The sequence below is a fragment of the Ahaetulla prasina genome, chromosome 17 (genome assembly GCF_028640845.1).
Source record: "Ahaetulla prasina isolate Xishuangbanna chromosome 17, ASM2864084v1, whole genome shotgun sequence".
In the NCBI taxonomy this organism is placed as follows: Eukaryota; Metazoa; Chordata; class Lepidosauria; order Squamata; family Colubridae; genus Ahaetulla; species Ahaetulla prasina.
Genome location: NC_080555.1, coordinates 2,740,951 through 2,756,971, shown reverse-complemented (window position 1 = coordinate 2,756,971; position 16,021 = coordinate 2,740,951). Strand labels below are relative to the sequence as shown.

Sequence of the window (16,021 nt, the reverse complement as noted above, 5' to 3'; positions counted from 1 at the left end):
GAACTGGGCTTGTCTCTATGACCCCTCGTGGCTGTGTTTTTGAACTTCCTGGGTGGAAGTTGGGTGGAGAAGTCCTCCCTCCCTTCCTTCCTTCCTTCCTTCCCGCCTCGGAGCCTGGATGGTTTTGTAAATAAGCCTCTTTTTCTTCCCACCCACCCCTTTATTCTTATTTTTTTTCTTATTTTTTTTCCCCTCCCACTTATTTATTGACAAAAGACTCGTTCTCCCAGCATGCCGAACAAATTCAAGATGAGGCCAAGTTTTACAAGACTTTTTGGCCCGCTCCGGGAAAACCTTTCTATCGGACTTTTCCTCTTCCGACGCCAACCCCGCTGACATTGGCCGGAAAGCGGCTTGGCTTTCCGTGGGGCGGCCAGCGGACGTCGTAATCTCCACTTAAAACACGAGAGAGGGAGGTTCCACGTAGCGTGGGACGTATCCAGCGAGGCCTTTCCACATTCCAGAGCAGGAGATCGAGCGAAAGGAATTTTTGTGTCCTCTTTTTTTTTTTTTTTTAACACTTCAGGGCAGGAAGCACTTACAAGAGCCACCCGCCGAGGCCGAGTGGCACCGTGCCACGTGTCCTTCAGGGGACGTGGCACCCTTCAGACCTCGCCCCTAAAACGGGCTCGCTCAACGTCCTCTCCGGAGTTGCGCTGTTTGAAATAAAACAGGGCACTTTGCCTCAACAAACACACCCTTCGTTTGTGGGGTTTCTGTTGTTTTGTTTTTGTTCAAAGATGGTTTAGTAAAGTCCCCTCCGGAATAAGGTTTGGGTGGGTAGGAAGGGGGTTAAAGAAAATAACCAGGTTGTGTCAGCAAGGAGTTTTATTTTTTCCATCTGTAATGATGGACAAAGGTGGTTTATTTGGGTGCCTCCGGGGAGCTGAATCCATCCTGGCCAGGAGGTGGCATTTCTCTCCAAGCGATGGGTGGATTTGGGGCTCAATTTTTAAGAGGGCAAAACTTGGATTTCACGAGGGGCGAGAAACGTTTTTTTGAAGCAAAGAATGCTGGGTTTTTGTTTTGTTTTTTAGTGTGTTTGATTTTTGGTAACGGTTTCTTGCCGATGGGGCAAAATTGCAACCCTCCTCCCGTTTGAAAATGGACCCTCGTTTATTGAAAAGTCGGCAGCGACCGAACAGTTTTTCCATCCCGAAATGCAGCCTTTTGAGTTGACGGCAAATAACTTTAAAGAGTCAAAAAGTTTGCAGTCCGCCTCCCGTTTTAAAATTAACCCCCGTTGCTTAAAAAAAAAAAAAAAGTTGAGAATTTTTCCAAGCACTGGAAATTCAGCACTTTTTGACTACAAATCCTCTATTTATTTATTTTTCCCTCACTGTTTAACGAAAGCAATGCCACGTAAAATGCTTGTATTGTATTTTTCTTTTTTTTTAAATGTTGCTGTTAAAATCTTCGGAGGCCTTTGAAACAGCTGTTGCTTAACCAACCAACTCAGCCACAATTTTTTAGCAACTCTTGAAAATCTTGTTTACTGGGGTCCCTCAAGGAGAAAAAGACCAGTATAAAAGCATCGTGGGCTGTCACCCAGCCGGTTTTCATGTCTAAGGTGGGACTAGAACTCCCCGTCTCCTGGTGATTGGCCCAAAGTCACCCAGCCGGTTTTCATGCCTTAGGCAGGACTAGAACTCCCCGTCTCCTGGTGATTGGCCCAAAGTCACCCAATGGCTTTCATGTCTAAGGCGGGACTAGAACTCCCCGTCTCCTGGTGATTGGCCCAAAGTCACCCAATGGCTTTCATGTCTAAGGTGGGACTAGAACTCCCCGTCTCCTGGTGATTGGCCCAAAGTCACCCAATGGCTTTCATGTCTAAGGTGGGACTAGAACTCCCCGTCTCCTGGTGATTGGCCCAAAGTCACCCAATGGCTTTCATGTCTAAGGCGGGACTAGAACTCCCCGTCTCCTGGTGATTGGCCCAAAGTCACCCAATGGCTTTCATGTCTGAGGTGGGACTAGAACTCCCCGTCTCCTGGTGATTGGCCCAAAGTCACCCAATGGCTTTCATGTCTAAGGCGGGACTAGAACTCCCCGTCTCCTGGTGATTGGCCCAAAGTCACCCAATGGCTTTCATGTCTAAGGTGGGACTAGAACTCCCCGTCTCCTGGTGATTGGCCCAAAGTCACCCAGCCGGCTTTCATACCCGAGTATGGACTAGAACTCCCAAATTTCTTTCTTTTTTTAAGCCTGGTGCCTCGAACCACTAGACCAAAATCGACTCTCAATTTACCATTTTATTCTTTTCTTCCCTTCGCCGATCCTTCAGTTCGCTTCCTTCATTTCATTTACGTAAATTTACGTAGCGCACCCATCCCGCCTTCGTTTAACTGACAGCAGAATTTGGAAGGGATGCAAGGCTCTTTGGAAGCTGGATGCACCGATCTTTTTTTTTTCCCCCTTAGTTAAAATTGTCTCGTTTTTATTCTCTTGTGTAGAAATCTCGGCTTTTCCCCCCGTTTTAAAAAAAACAAAAAACCAACAAATCGTTATCTCCAAATTAATCAGCTTACCAATTGGACCTCACACCGACTCTGTTAGATGGTTGTATGGAAGCCAGCTGAGACTCAGCTTGAGGGCTCATCAAACAAGAATACGGGGGTTGTTCCATTTTGTCGCTATCTTGTCACTAAGTGGAATCAGCCCTCCGTGTGATGTGTCGGGGGGGGGCGATATCCAAGCGCCAAGGTCAACAGCGAAGCTGGGAGGACCAGCTAAAAGCTTCACGGGAATAGTTGGGGACCTCTTGAGATCAACCAACCAAGAGGGATGGTCCTCTTGGTGTCTCCCCTTGAAAAGGGGAGACACCCCCGCAAAACAACGAATCCGGAGAAGAACTTTGAGAAGACCACCTTCTGCGAAAGAACCTCAAAATGGCCTCCTTCCAAACTCAGGCTGATCCATCTGTTCCATCGCTCAGAATGACAAGAAGGGACCCCTGGAGGTCTTCTAGTCCAACCCCCTGCTCAAGCAGGAGAGACCGTATCCCGTTTCTGACAAGTTTCTCCTTCATTCCAGGTTGCTTCTCCCCTGGATTAGTTTCCATCCGTTGCTTTATGTCTTTCCTTCTTAATGCTTTGGGAAATAAGCTGACGCCACCCCATTCCCTTCTTTGGGGCAACCCTTCAAATATTGGAAGATCCCTCAGTCTTTCTTTTCATTAAAGTAGACGTACCCAATTCCTGCAACCGTTCCTTCGCATATTTGATCTTCTAACCATCTTGGTTGCTCTTCTCTGCACTCTTTTGAACGTCTCAACTCGGGTTCTCCGCGGTGCCTTCCTGAATTTGGAAAATTGACCCCCCCACCACCCAAACCGGGGCCTGGGGTGGGAGGGGAACTTGATATGGTTCTTCCTGGCCAGAGCTGTCCTTTCCTTTGCCCAAGGTCAATGGGGCGTGCCCAACCAACCGTGTGCCCTCAAAACCGCCTTGGGGCGATCATGACCATCATCGGATGAAGGGAGAGATCAATAAACTAGCATTCTAGCTACATCTGGGATGGAACAAGGCCGGTGTGTGTGTGGGGAGATTGAGGAGAATTGGAGTCGCACTAATGTCTGAAGACACGTGACCATCATTAGCCGAGAGGAATCGAAGTTTGCGCGGAAATATACCCACCAAATTGGAAAATTTGATTTAGAAAGATGGGTGGCCATTGCTCCATCCTGGTTTATACTCGAAATAAACAGGTTTATTTCTCTCTCTCTGCAATGATTTCCGCATCCCTCTCTCCAAAGCTACATTTTTTTCCCCTCACAAATGCTTCTCAGTCATGGTTTTCCCGCAAGCCACGAATGTTAGTCCGGGCTAAACAAGATCAAACATCTTATGGTAGACGTGTGTAGAGGCAAAAATACCGGGCAAGATTTCGTAGGTGGTTGGAGAAGATGACGCAGCAACCTATTGACTTAAAACCTGAGATATCCTTGTTGGGGATTTTCCCAGGGAATTTATAGCAAAGAAATTTTATACTTGATTATTCAGGTAATAACTGCGGCTAGAATTGTATTTGCACAGAATTGAGAAGGCGAAGAGATTCCTGCGGATGAAAACGCGATTAAGAAAATATTGGCACGTGCAGAAATGAATAGATGAACACTTGCAATTAAGGGAAAGGAAGAATCTGATCGCTATAATATCTGGGATTTATTTTATCAATGGTTAGAGAATAAATACGAAAGTAATGTATAGTACAGTTAAAAAAGAAGAGAAATGTTACGATAATAGATAAGTATTAATATTAAACGAAGAGTAGATATAAATAATGAATATGGTGGTAAGCTTTCATTGTTATGACACGAAAAAAATGTGCCTAGGCAAGACACGCTGTTTAATGAATGATGGAATGTTTTGTATTAAAAGAAAATAAAGAATTTGGGGGGGGGGAGATCAAACATTTAGACAAGATTGCAGGAGGAGAACTCAAGTCTATAAGAGAAACTTTCCCTTCATGTTTGCTTCAGCAAGGAGGAACCGAACCCCCCTTTTTTTCCCCCCCAAAAAAAGGGAAAAAATAAAATGGCCAGGCATCTGAATTTAAACCTCCATCTATCTCTCGTGTTTTTGAGTTCAAGTATGGTCGCCATTCCAGGGCCCGGAAAGAGAGGGATGTTGATGGGCTATTGACGAAACTCTGAGATGGGAAAACCAACCCCCCCACCCCCCCCAAAAAAATCAATAGGGATATTGATCTCCGGGGCGTAAGGGGTGGGCAGCGAAAAAGGGGCGCCGCCATTTGCGCCTCTCGGGCGCCCGAGGGCAACCAGACATGGTTATAAAGGGGAGAGCCTGGCATAGCAGCGGAGGGATGCCAGGAAGGGATTACGGAAGGAATTACGGCTGGTAAGATGGAAAATTTAGCACAGGTGTGGGCCAAGGGCTGCTTTTGCAGGTGGGAAAGCCGGCAGGGAAAGGCAGAAGGGATGAAGAAAATCCAGTTTCTCCAAGTTTGGGTCGAATTTAAACTGGGGGGTGAGTTTGGGTCTGTACGGTACCCACCAGCGCAGCAATTTTGGGCTGAGCGACAGCATCTATTGCTCGCTTTATTGGTAGGGCGTTTTGTCAGGGGATTTTTTTTTCCCCCGTTTCCTTGGCTTGATCCAAAAATTAATTTAGGAGCCTGCAGAGGCTGGGAGAGGCTTATAAAATCTGCAGGTATATAGAGAGAGAGGTGCCCACCTTCCCACGATTGGTCTGGGTTGGATGTTTAAAATAGACTGTGCTGGCACGCAGAGGCTCTGTTTTGAGGGTGCGATTAATAAGTTTTCACCCCTGAGTGTTGCAGCCACTTTCTTAAGGCTGTCTAAGCTAACATATAAATCAAGTCGAGATCCTTCCTTCCTTATCCTTTTCTCCCTTTTTCCCTTCCTTCCTTCTTTCTTTCCTTCCTTATCCATCCATCTCTCCTTCCTTCCTTCCCTATCTATCCATCCATCTCACCCTTCCCTTTCTTCCTCTTCCCTTCCTTCCTTCTCTGTTTATCCATCCATTTCCTTCTTTCCCTAACTCCTGTCTCCTTCCTTCCCTCCCTCCTTCTTTACCTATCTATCCATCCATCCATCTCCTTTCCTTCCTTCCCTATCTATCCATCCGTCTCCTTCCTTCCTTCCTTCCCTACCTTCCTCTTCCCTTCCTTCCTTCCCTATCTATACATTCATTTCCTTTCTTCCCTAACTCCTGTCTCCTTCTTTTCTTGCTTCCTTCCTTCCCTACCTTCCTCTTCCCTTCCTTCCTTCCCTATCTATACATCCATTTCCTTCCTTCCCTAATTCATGTCTCCTTATTTCCCTCCCTCCCTCCCTTCTTCCTTCCTTCCTTCCTTCCCAATCTTATCATCCATCTTCCTTCCTTCCTTCCTTCCTTCCTTCCTTCCTTCCTTCCTTCCTTCCTTCCTTCCTTCCTTCCTTCCTCTGCCGAACCCTACCTTACATGCATGAAACCGATTCCGGTTATCTGATTTCCCCTAAAAATTGTGGCACAACAGGTTTATCTAAATCTCCAGGTTAAGTAATAGTGTGAAGTTTCTTCCAACAGGTGCAAAGTTTTCAAAAGGAAAGCAGCAAAGTTTTGTTCAAGGGCTTATAGGGACTCACAACCTTGTTCCTAACTGAACAGTGGTTGCCTTAACAACTGCGCCACGCAAGGTCATAAAACGAGGCAAAAACCCGCTAGACAACTGTCTCGCTTTAGCCACGGAATCGTTGGGTTCCATTGTGGTCATCCGTCATATGGAATTACCTGTAGAAGGACTCAAAACCTGATCGGTCATAAATCAGAGGAATTTAATCTGGAGGCTAAAACATACAAAGAACGGTTGCAGGAACTGGGTGTGTCTCGTTTAATGAAAAGAAGGACTAGAGGAGACATGATAGCTGTGTTCCAATATCTCAGGGGCTGCCACAAAGAAGAGGGAGTCAAGCTATTCTCCAAAGCATCTGAGGGTAGAACAAGAAGCAATGGGTGGAAACTGATCAAGGAGAGAAGCAACTTAGAACTAAGGAGAAATTTCCTGACATTTAGAACAATTAATCGGTGGAACAACTTGCCTCCAGAAGTTGTGAATGCTCCAACACTGGAAGTTTTTAAGAAGATGTTGGATAACCATTTGTCTGAAGTGGTATAGGATTTCCTGCCTAAGCAGGGGGTTGGACTAGAAGACCTCCAAGGTCCCTTCCAACTCTGTTATTCTATCATCCACGCAGACAACGTTTGTGGGTGCATCTACCCCAAATTGCTGTCATCTTTCTCTCTCTCTCTCTCTCTCTTTCTCTTTTTTTTTTTTTTTTACAGGTCCATCTTGGTCTGGAAAAGCCTCTGCGGTTTTGGGCGCCCGACTTCCCGCTTCCCAGCCGCTGTCTGATATGTTTGATATTAGGTTGTTCTACTACAAAATCCAACTAAATATCAAACATATTCTGATAGCGGCCGGGATCGTTCCACCGTCTTCCAGAGCAGCGGTCACCAACTGGTGGTCCATGAGAAAATTTGGGGAAAATTATTTGCATTTTTTGATATTGCACTAAATCAGGGGCCCTCAAACTACGGCCCCTGGGACGGATACGTGCAATGAATGTTTCTGTTGCTGCAGAGAATCTCCCCCTTCAGGGTCTTTTTGTGCGGGTCGGAGGGGGGCAGAAATTCTGACTTGGGGGGGGGTCTGCTTCAGCCTCCTGGTGTGGGGTTTTGGGCAAAGGCTGGACGGAAATGCCGCTGGTGGCGAAGAGCCGGAGGGCCTCGTTCCAGTGGGACTGCCTCATGGCCTGGAACCGGCTGATCGTCTCAGCCCGCTGAGCCTCCAGGCGCCGGTCCCTGGCCTTGCACTCCCGCAGGTCTTCCCTCTGCTTGGGAAGCCTATGCTCCTAGTCCTCAGTGAGGTGCTTCTGCTGAGCCTCCTTCTCAGTCAGATTTGAACTGAGCAGCTGTTTTGCCAACTCTTTCTCCTGGTGGCTGCTCAGCTCCAACAACTGCTTCTTGTTGGGGCCCTAAGGAGCCCGGTCGAGCAGGCGAGGAGGGGCTGGGAGGGGAGGGGCGAGTAGAGATTGGACAACCATTTGTCTGGAATGGGGTAGGGTTGGACTAGAAGACCTCTAAGGTCCCTTCCGACTCTGTTATTCTGTTAAAGGGGCCGGGATGATTTGGGAGGGCTTTTAACATTTTTATTTTATTTTATTTTATTTTATTTATTATTTTATTTTATTTATTTTATTTTATTTTTGTTTTTTATTTTACTTATTTTATTTTATTATTTATTTTATTTTATTTTATTTTATTTTTTGTTTATTTTATCTTCCGCCCATCTCGTTTCAAAACGACTCTGGTCGGCTTTACAACATTTTTACTTTTGTTTTATTTGGTTCCTCAAATGCCATCATTAAAAAAAACAACAGCTTTCCTGGCACCTCCTGCAGGGTTGGTTTTTTCTAACCGAGCCTACCTCGAAGGGCTGCTGGCAGGCACCAGCTCGAGATCCCAGCTCTGATTGCAGACTAAAAAAAAAAAAAAGCAAATTTCTGCAGCGGAACCGTCGCTAAACGAATTGAAGACGACCTACAGACCGCCGAAAATATATGCAATTTCTTTCCTTTGGCTGCCATTCCCGAAATGGCCACAAGAGGGCAGGCCATTGTTCCCATACAGTTTCTCTCAAGCTTGGAAAGCCACAATTTCTGTTCGATTTTAGGGGGTCTGCACCCACTTTTTGCCTCTAGAAGGAGGGGGGGCTCAGGGTACTCCCCGGTGTGAGATGCAACTGGATGTAGCCCCTAATTATTTTTATTTAGGCTCATTTTTGCAATTCCTTGTCTCCACTTGCCCTATTCAAAGTGGCCACTAGAGGACAGACTATTATTATCCTATATAATTGCAATTCCGCTTTTTTCTTAAAGAGCTGCTAGATTCCAAATTCGCCTTTCCTGGGGGAAAAAATTAAAACAGCTTTCTGATTCTTCGATGAAAGAAATATCTCGCTTGGTTTAAAACAACCATGGCATTGTTTCCCACACACACACACACGAAGGAAAAATTGACAATTGGAACAGTCGGTGATGAAATATGGTGTATGATTTGCTAATTTTAGAGGCATCTTTGAATCTGTTCCAAAGAGAGACTCGGAAGTTATTCCTTTTCAACCCTTTCCATTGTCATTTTTTGTTTGTTCATGTATCTCTCCTCCTAATCTTGATCCTTCCCGTTCTTCCTTTTCCCGTCTCTTTCTTTCGCTGTATTCTTAGGTTTAATTTTATCTTGCGGTTGAAACTTAAATAAAAGTTGCAAACAAAACCAAACAAAACAAACAATCCCCTTTCTCGCTAGATCCTACGAGAGGTGGGGTTTCAGCAGGTTCTGGCCAGTTCTGGAGAACCGGTAGCGGAAATTTTGAGTAGTTTGGAGAACTGGTAGTAAAAATTCTGACAGGCCCCTCCCCTATCTATTCTCTGCCTCCCAAGTCCCAGCTGATTGGGAGGAAATGGGGATTTTTTAAAAAAAATTTACATTTATATCCCGCCCTTCTCCGAAGACTCAGGGCGGCTTACGGTGTATAAGGCAATAGTCTCATTCTATTTGTATATTTACAAAGTCAACTTATTGCCCCCCCAACAATCTGGGTTTATTTTACCTACCTTATAAAGGATGGAAGGCTGAGTCAACCTTGGGCCTGGTGGGACTAGAACCTGCAGTAATTGCAGGCAGCTGTGTTTTAATAACAGGCTTCTTACAGCCTGAGCCACACCGTGGCCCTATATTTTGCAGTATCCTTCCCCTGGAGTGGGGCAGGAATGGGGATTTTGCAGTATCCTTCCCCCTGCAGCGGGGCAAGAATGGGGATTTTGCAGTATCCTTCCCCCTAGAGCGGGGCGGGAATGGAGATTTTGCAGTATCCTTCCCCCTGGAGCGGGGCGGGAATGGGGATTTTGCAGTATCCTTCCCCCTGGAGCGAGCCGGGAATGGGGATTTTGCAGTATCCTTCCCCCTGGAGCGGGTCGGGAATGGGGATTTTGCAGTATCCTTCCCCCTGGAGCGGGGCGGGAATGGGGATTTTGCAGTATCCTCCCCCTGCCATGCCCACCAAAGCCACACCCACCAAGCCATGGCACGCCCACAGAACGGGTAGTAGAAAATTTTTGAAACCCACCACTGGATCCTAGGGAACTGGACCGAATCTAAGATGCTAAGCCGTGGTTTGTGTTTCATCGCGGTTTAGGAAATCGACCCCAACCGGTTGGGTTGGAACCACGAGCGAGCTAAGCATCGCTGCCATTGTCCCTCCAAACGGGTCCTTCGACCAACAGTTGCCAAGCCGAGAGCCCTCTCTCTTGCAGCCGGAGGCATCCGGGAAGCTGCAGAACGGCGGGGCCCGGGAAGGACCCCCAAAGGTCATCTAGTCTACCCTGCTCCGAAATCCACCAGGGCTTGGCTTGAGGGAGACCATCTGCCCTGCCCTCTCTCTCTGGGAACAAAGTTTTCACCCCATATCCTTGGCCCACCCACCCCCTCGCCTATTTTTCCCACTTAGGGAAGTCTATTATTAGCAGCCAGCTGTCCCCCCATTGGGGGGGCCAAATATGGCCATTGTCCTCACCCTCCAAGCATCTCCCTGGGCCTCAGAGGACAATGGAGGAGGGCAGGAGGGAGATTTCGGGGTGGGTGGGTCACTGGAGAAAGATCTCACCCCTCCAGGGGTGGTCAGATCCCAGAAAGGGAAGGCTGGCGAGTCAGCTGGCAGGAGGGGCCCGCTATAAAAAGAGTCGAGGGTCAGTCGCCGGATTGCAATCGCCTCCCTCTGTGCCCGCTTGCCCCGTCGATCCCGTCTTCTCCGCCCGCCTGCCCACTGCCCCTCCGGCACCATGGAAGCCATCAAGAAAAAGATGCAGATGCTAAAACTGGACAAGGAAAACGCCTTGGACCGGGCGGAACAAGCCGAGACGGAACAGAAACACACAGAGGAGAGGAGCAAACAGGTGGGGGGGCCAGGATTAAACCCCGGTTTAGGGGCCCCAAAAAAAAGGCGGTTGGAGGCTTCTAGCGGCTGCCGGCTCCCCAAATCTAGAAAACCTCGGCTCGCCTGGATGAAAGCAATTCCCGCTTGGCTTGGATCTGTCCTACCTCGAAGGGCTGTTGGGTGGGTAGATGGACAGACGGGAGGAATGGTTCGGGTGGCAGTTTTGAGAGTTAGGCCACCTGTAGGTTTTTCTTCTTCTTTTCTGGCTTGGGACAAAGAGGTCAAAAATTCTCGCTTTGGGGTTCAGCCCACCAAATCCGGCTAAAATCCGTTGTTGTTATTGGTTTTTTTTTTCCTGAAGTCCTGATAAAAAAGCCCCCTCTAAAAGATTGGCTTAGGTTTCTAGGAATCTCTGGGATTTAGAATACAATAATTTCATGGTTCTCAATGCCAGAAATGTCCAATTTTTGAATAATTGCATTAATAGGGACCCTTAAAAGTCTTAAAAAATGACAGCAGGAATATCGGTTAAAATTCTTCCGGCGATTTGAAGCTGCACTGAGCTTCTTGGGAAAGGAAAAGCCACAAAGTTTTATTTTTCGACTTCAGAGGGCGGGAGAGAATATTGAAAAAGGACAAAGAAACTTTATTTTTCCACCTGTCCTTCCTAAAGCGATTGACAACAGGGTTAAATATAAACCGGATGGATAGAACCGTCTGTAAAATTGGCCAAGAAAAATGCCCACCACTGAATTACTGGTCAAACTGGGCAGAAGGGTAAACTTGAAAAGTTCAGTCTTCTTAATTTTCCAATTTTTTTTTCTTATTCATACGTTGAAGGGGGGAAAAAAGAGGAGAGCACGCCGATCGGATTGGAAGTCCCCCTCAATTTAGCCAGGCGAATGAAAAACTCTTGAAAAGTTTGATCGGCAAAATAAATTGAAAAGCCGGGCAAATTTATTTCACCGAAAACCTTCATATTTTTTTTTATAAAACAGAAACGAAAGGTTTAATTTCTTGGATGAGGGGCTTGGCTTGCTCTGGTGGAAAAGTGCACTACCGTTTGTCAGATGTGACTTCAGGAAATAATTTTTTTAAAAAGGCAATTTTTAAATGACGTATAAATAGAGGAGGCGACAAATCTATTTTCTCTTCGAGCCGCATCAACGAAAGGGTTAACCGAGGGAGGCAACGGATCTATTTGCTTTTACTTTGGGGTGCACCGAACCTTTTAAGGTTCGGACTTCCAGGCGGTTTAAAAAAAAAAATGAGGAAAAAAATTGGCATGCAGTCAGAGAAAGGAAAGGAAAGGCTGAACAGGAGATTAAGAATTAAGCTCTGAGCTGGAAAGGATGGAAAACGCTGGCAACTTTTAGCCTCGGGCAAAGACAATTAAGGGTAGATGCGATGGCATTTGCTGCTTAAATTTTTATTTCTGCATTAAAGAAATATTTCCGTGTTGCCCATGTCGCCACAAGGTCTTTGCAAAAAACAGCAGAAGGAAGATCAAGGCAAAGATTTCTTCTAATTCCTTCCAGAGGGCAGGAGAGAAAATTAGGGAGTTGAGTTAAGTTAAGTTAAGTTAAGTTAGTAAACTAATCTAAAATTTAAGTTGAATTAAATTAAGTTAGTAAACAAACCTAAAATTTAAGTTAAGTTAGTAAACTAACGTAAAATTAAAGTTGAGTTAAATTAGTAAACTAACCTAAAATTTAAATTGAGTTAAGTTGGTACACTAAACTAAAATTTAAGTTAAGTTAGTAAAGTAAAAAAAAACTAAGTTAGTAAAATAAGATTTAAGTTGAGTTAAGTTAGTAAAAATAAGTTAAATTAGTAAACTAAAGTAAAATTTAAGTTGAGTTAGTAAAGTAAAATACAATTAAGTTGCATTACCTTAAGTTGGTAAAGTAAAATTTAAGTTGAGTTGAGCTGAATTAAGTCACTAAAAGTAACATTAAGTCAGTGAACTAAGATAAACTAAAATGTAAGTTGAGTTGAGTTAGTAAGGTAAAATACAATTAAGTTGCACCGAGTTAAGTTAGTAAAGTAAAATCTAAGTTGAGTTGAGCTGAATTAAGTTAGTAAAAGTAAAATTAAGTTAAATCAGTAAACTAAGCTAAACTAAAATTTGAGTTAAGTTAGTAAAGTAAAATTCAAGTGCAGTTAAATTAGTAAAGTAAAATTAGTTAAGGTAGTGAAGTAAAATTAAATTAAGAAGTTAAGGCAATTTTTATGTTACAATTTTTTCCCCCTAAGACTAAAGAATGGCTGGGAGTGACAGGAATATCCCAGTAAGGCGATGGCCTCTGTCTTTGAATGTGGAGCCGGGCAGTCACTTGGCATGGATGCTGGAATTTGAAGACCAGCCTGAGCAAGGGTTAGACTAGGTGGCCTCAGGTAACCTGGCCAACTATGGGACATTAAATTAATTGATTGGGCTTAGCCACCAGACTAGGATGGGAGAAGAGAGGAAGAAGCTATGAGAGATAGGGAGGGAGCGAGGAACGGAGAGAGAGAATGAAAGAAAGAGAAAGAAAGAGAGAGAGAGAGAAAGAAAAGAAAAGAGAGAAAAAGGAAGAAAGAGAAAGAAGGGAGGGAAGCAGAGAGAGAGGAAGGGAGGGAGGGAGGGAGGAAAGGAGAGAGTGAAAGAAAGAAAAAGAGAAAGAAAGAGAAAGAGGAAGGAAGGAAGGAGGGAGGGAGGAAGGAAGGAGAGAGTGAAAGAAAGAAGGAAAGAAGTGAGGGAGGGAGAGAGAGAGAAAGGAAGGAAGGAAGGAAGGAAGGAAAAAATAGAGTGAAAAAAAAAGAAAGAGAGAACGACAGAGTTCCTGATCTACTGCAGAGTGCACTCAGCAAATCCGTTCCTTTAACTTAAGGGGCTGATTTATTCCTCCTCCTTCTCCCCTCCTTGGCACCTTCTGCACATGTTCAGAGGCTATCCCTGCTGTTCCTCCTTGGCAACGCCAGGGAGGGGCAGGAGTTTTCTCCTCTGAGGCGTGTTTAAGAAACACAGAAGCATTTTAATAATTTCAGCCACAGCTCTCAGGTGCCCTGAACCTGGGTGGCACTCAGCGTACGCTCAGAGGCTGTCCTGCCTCTCTGATCTTTGCTAGCGCATTCTGGGATTCGGTGGCATTGGGTGGGTTAACTTGGCATAAGCGTGGCGTGGCACCCAGTGGGCAGCGAGGAAGACTTTGCAAAGCTCGTATCCGGTTGCTTATTCAGTCTGGCTGAGCAACATTTGGCAGGGAAGAGACCCTGGAGGGGAGGAGGGGTTCATACTCTGCAAAGTTTTGGGGTGAGCACGCAGCTGACAATAGGCTGGTGGGGGGGGAGGGCAGGACTCTCCCCTCCCCGCCTGCTTTTTTATTTCCAGGAGAAGCTCAGGTTACACAATGACACAAAGACACACTCACACACAGAGAGAGGGACAGAGGAAGGCGATTAGCTGGCACAGATTGGATGGGGATGAAGGGCCCTCTGAGCTGGGCGTGCAAAGCTCGCCCAAAGGCTCTTGTTTCCCCCTCCTGGGACGGACGGTCTTAAGAACGAAGCACCTCCGGGGACTGCGATGTTTTAAGGAATAGTCGTTTTTAAATATTATTCATTGGTTTTCTGCTTCTGTTCTCGTGATCTGTAGGCTGCCCAGAGCCTCTTTAGAGGGGTGATGGGTGGCAGAGGATTTTAATGAATAGAATAGGATAGAATATAGAAAATAATAGAATAATAGAGAAGAGAATATAGAAGAGAAAAATAGAAGAGAAGAGGTGTAGAGTAGAGTAGAGTAGAATAGAATAGAATAGAATAGAATAATATAAATAGAATAGAATAGAAAAAATAGAAGAGAATAATATAAATAGAAGAGAATAATATAAATAGAAGAGAAGAGAAGAGAAGAGAGGAGAGGAGAGGAGAGGAGAAATAAAATAGAATAGAACAGAAAAATAGAATAGAATAGAATAGAAAAATAGAATAAATAGAATAAATAGAATAGAACAGAAAAAATAGAATAGAATAGAAAAAAATAGAATAGAATAGAATATAGAGAAACACAGAAATAGACAATAGAATAGAACAAAACAGAAAATGGAACAGAATGAATACAATACAATACAATACAATGATTTAGACAAACGCATGAAGAGATAAATTGTGCCAAAAGAAGAGAACCATGGTAGCTCAAGATTGAAATGAGGGATCCTTGGAGGTCTGTGAACTTGCTAGTTTCCCTCCCCCCCCAAATGTTTCCTGACAAAACTGGGTAAAAATCATCAGCAAACCCCACTGCTCCTAGCACGGATAATGCTATCTAGTTCGGTCAGGAAACGTCTGCAAGAAAACCACCAAGCTGAGAAGGAAGGAAGGAAGGAAGGAAGGAAGGAAGGAAGGAAGGAAGGAAGGAAGGAAGGAAGGAAGATGGGAGGGAGGAAGAATGGAAGGAGGGAGGGAGGAAGGCAGGGAAGGAAAGAAGGAAGGAAGGAAGGAAGAAAGAAAGAAAGAAAGGGAGGGAGGGAGAAAGGAAGGAAGGAAGCAAGGAAGGAAGAAAGAAAGGGAGGGAGGGAGGGAGAAAGGAAGGAAGGAAGGAAGGAAGGAAGGAAGGAAGGAAGAAAGAAAGGGAGGGAGGGAGAAAGGAAGGAAGGAAGGAAGAAAGAAAGGGAGGGAGGGAGAAAGGAAGGAAGGAAGGAAGGAAGGCAGGCTCATCTATAACTCCTTTCTCCTCTTCTTCCTCTCCTCCTGCAGCTGGAGGATGAACTGGCGGCCATGCAGAAGAAGCTGAAAGGGACGGAAGATGAGCTGGACAAATACTCTGAAGCCTTGAAAGATGCTCAGGAGAAGCTGGAAGTGGCTGAGAAGAAGGCGGCCGACGTACGTAGCCCAAAACGGGGGACGGGAGGGGTGTGCGCGCTCCCTAGTCGAAGCCTAAGGACCCGTCTGTGCAAGGCTGGGCTGGACTACACAACCCAAATGCCCCAGCCGAGTCCGGAGAGAGCGCGGTCCTCTTGATAGGTAGCCCAACAATTGGGGGGCAACTTCCCTCGCTAAACACGCACTTGTGAAGCGTCTCGTCGTAACGACCGCACCCAAATTTTATCCCTTTTACTTTTGTGTGCTTCGGTTGTTAAGTGAATCACATGGTCGTTAAGCAAATCTTTCTCCACCCCACCCCGTCGACTTTGCTTGTCGGAATCCGGCTGGGAAGGTCACAGAAGGGGGATTTTACGTGACCCCCGGGATGAGATGCTGCCCCGTCGTATAATGGGGGAAGAAGTCACTGAACCAATGTCTCACTTAGCGACATAAATCCCGGGCTCTGTTACGGTCATAAGTCGAGGACCGGCCGTATTCCTCAAGGATCTTGAAGTCCCCAGCAAGAAGGAGTAAAAATAACAATGTTCTTGGTGTTATTTTATATTAACAATAACGGTGTTCTCCGACATGTGGAAAGCGAAAATATATATATCTATATCTATATCTAAATACCTACAGTTAGGAAATTAACTGTCAAGAAACGGGCACCCTCGGCGCCTGAAAATAACCTTATCTGCCCCAAACACACGTTGTGGTAAAA

General features: G+C 45.5%; 1 protein-coding gene across 5 annotated transcripts in view; it reads left to right on the top strand.

Moving 5' to 3' along the window:
• Nucleotides 1–10,272: 10,272 nt before the first annotated feature.
• Nucleotides 10,273–16,021, top strand: part of TPM3 (tropomyosin 3) — a 48,717-nt gene continuing 42,968 nt past the window's right edge. For 2 of the 5 annotated variants that reach the window (XM_058159802.1, XM_058159805.1), the window contains exons 1-2: nt 10,275–10,474; nt 15,193–15,318. In XM_058159802.1, the coding sequence (XP_058015785.1) occupies nt 10,361–10,474; nt 15,193–15,318 (240 nt within the window). In that variant the 5' untranslated portion in view covers nt 10,275–10,360. Of the gene's footprint in view, nt 10,475–15,192; nt 15,319–16,021 lie in introns of all 5 variants that reach the window. The other 3 variants (XM_058159804.1, XM_058159803.1, XM_058159801.1) reach the window with 3 other exon arrangements.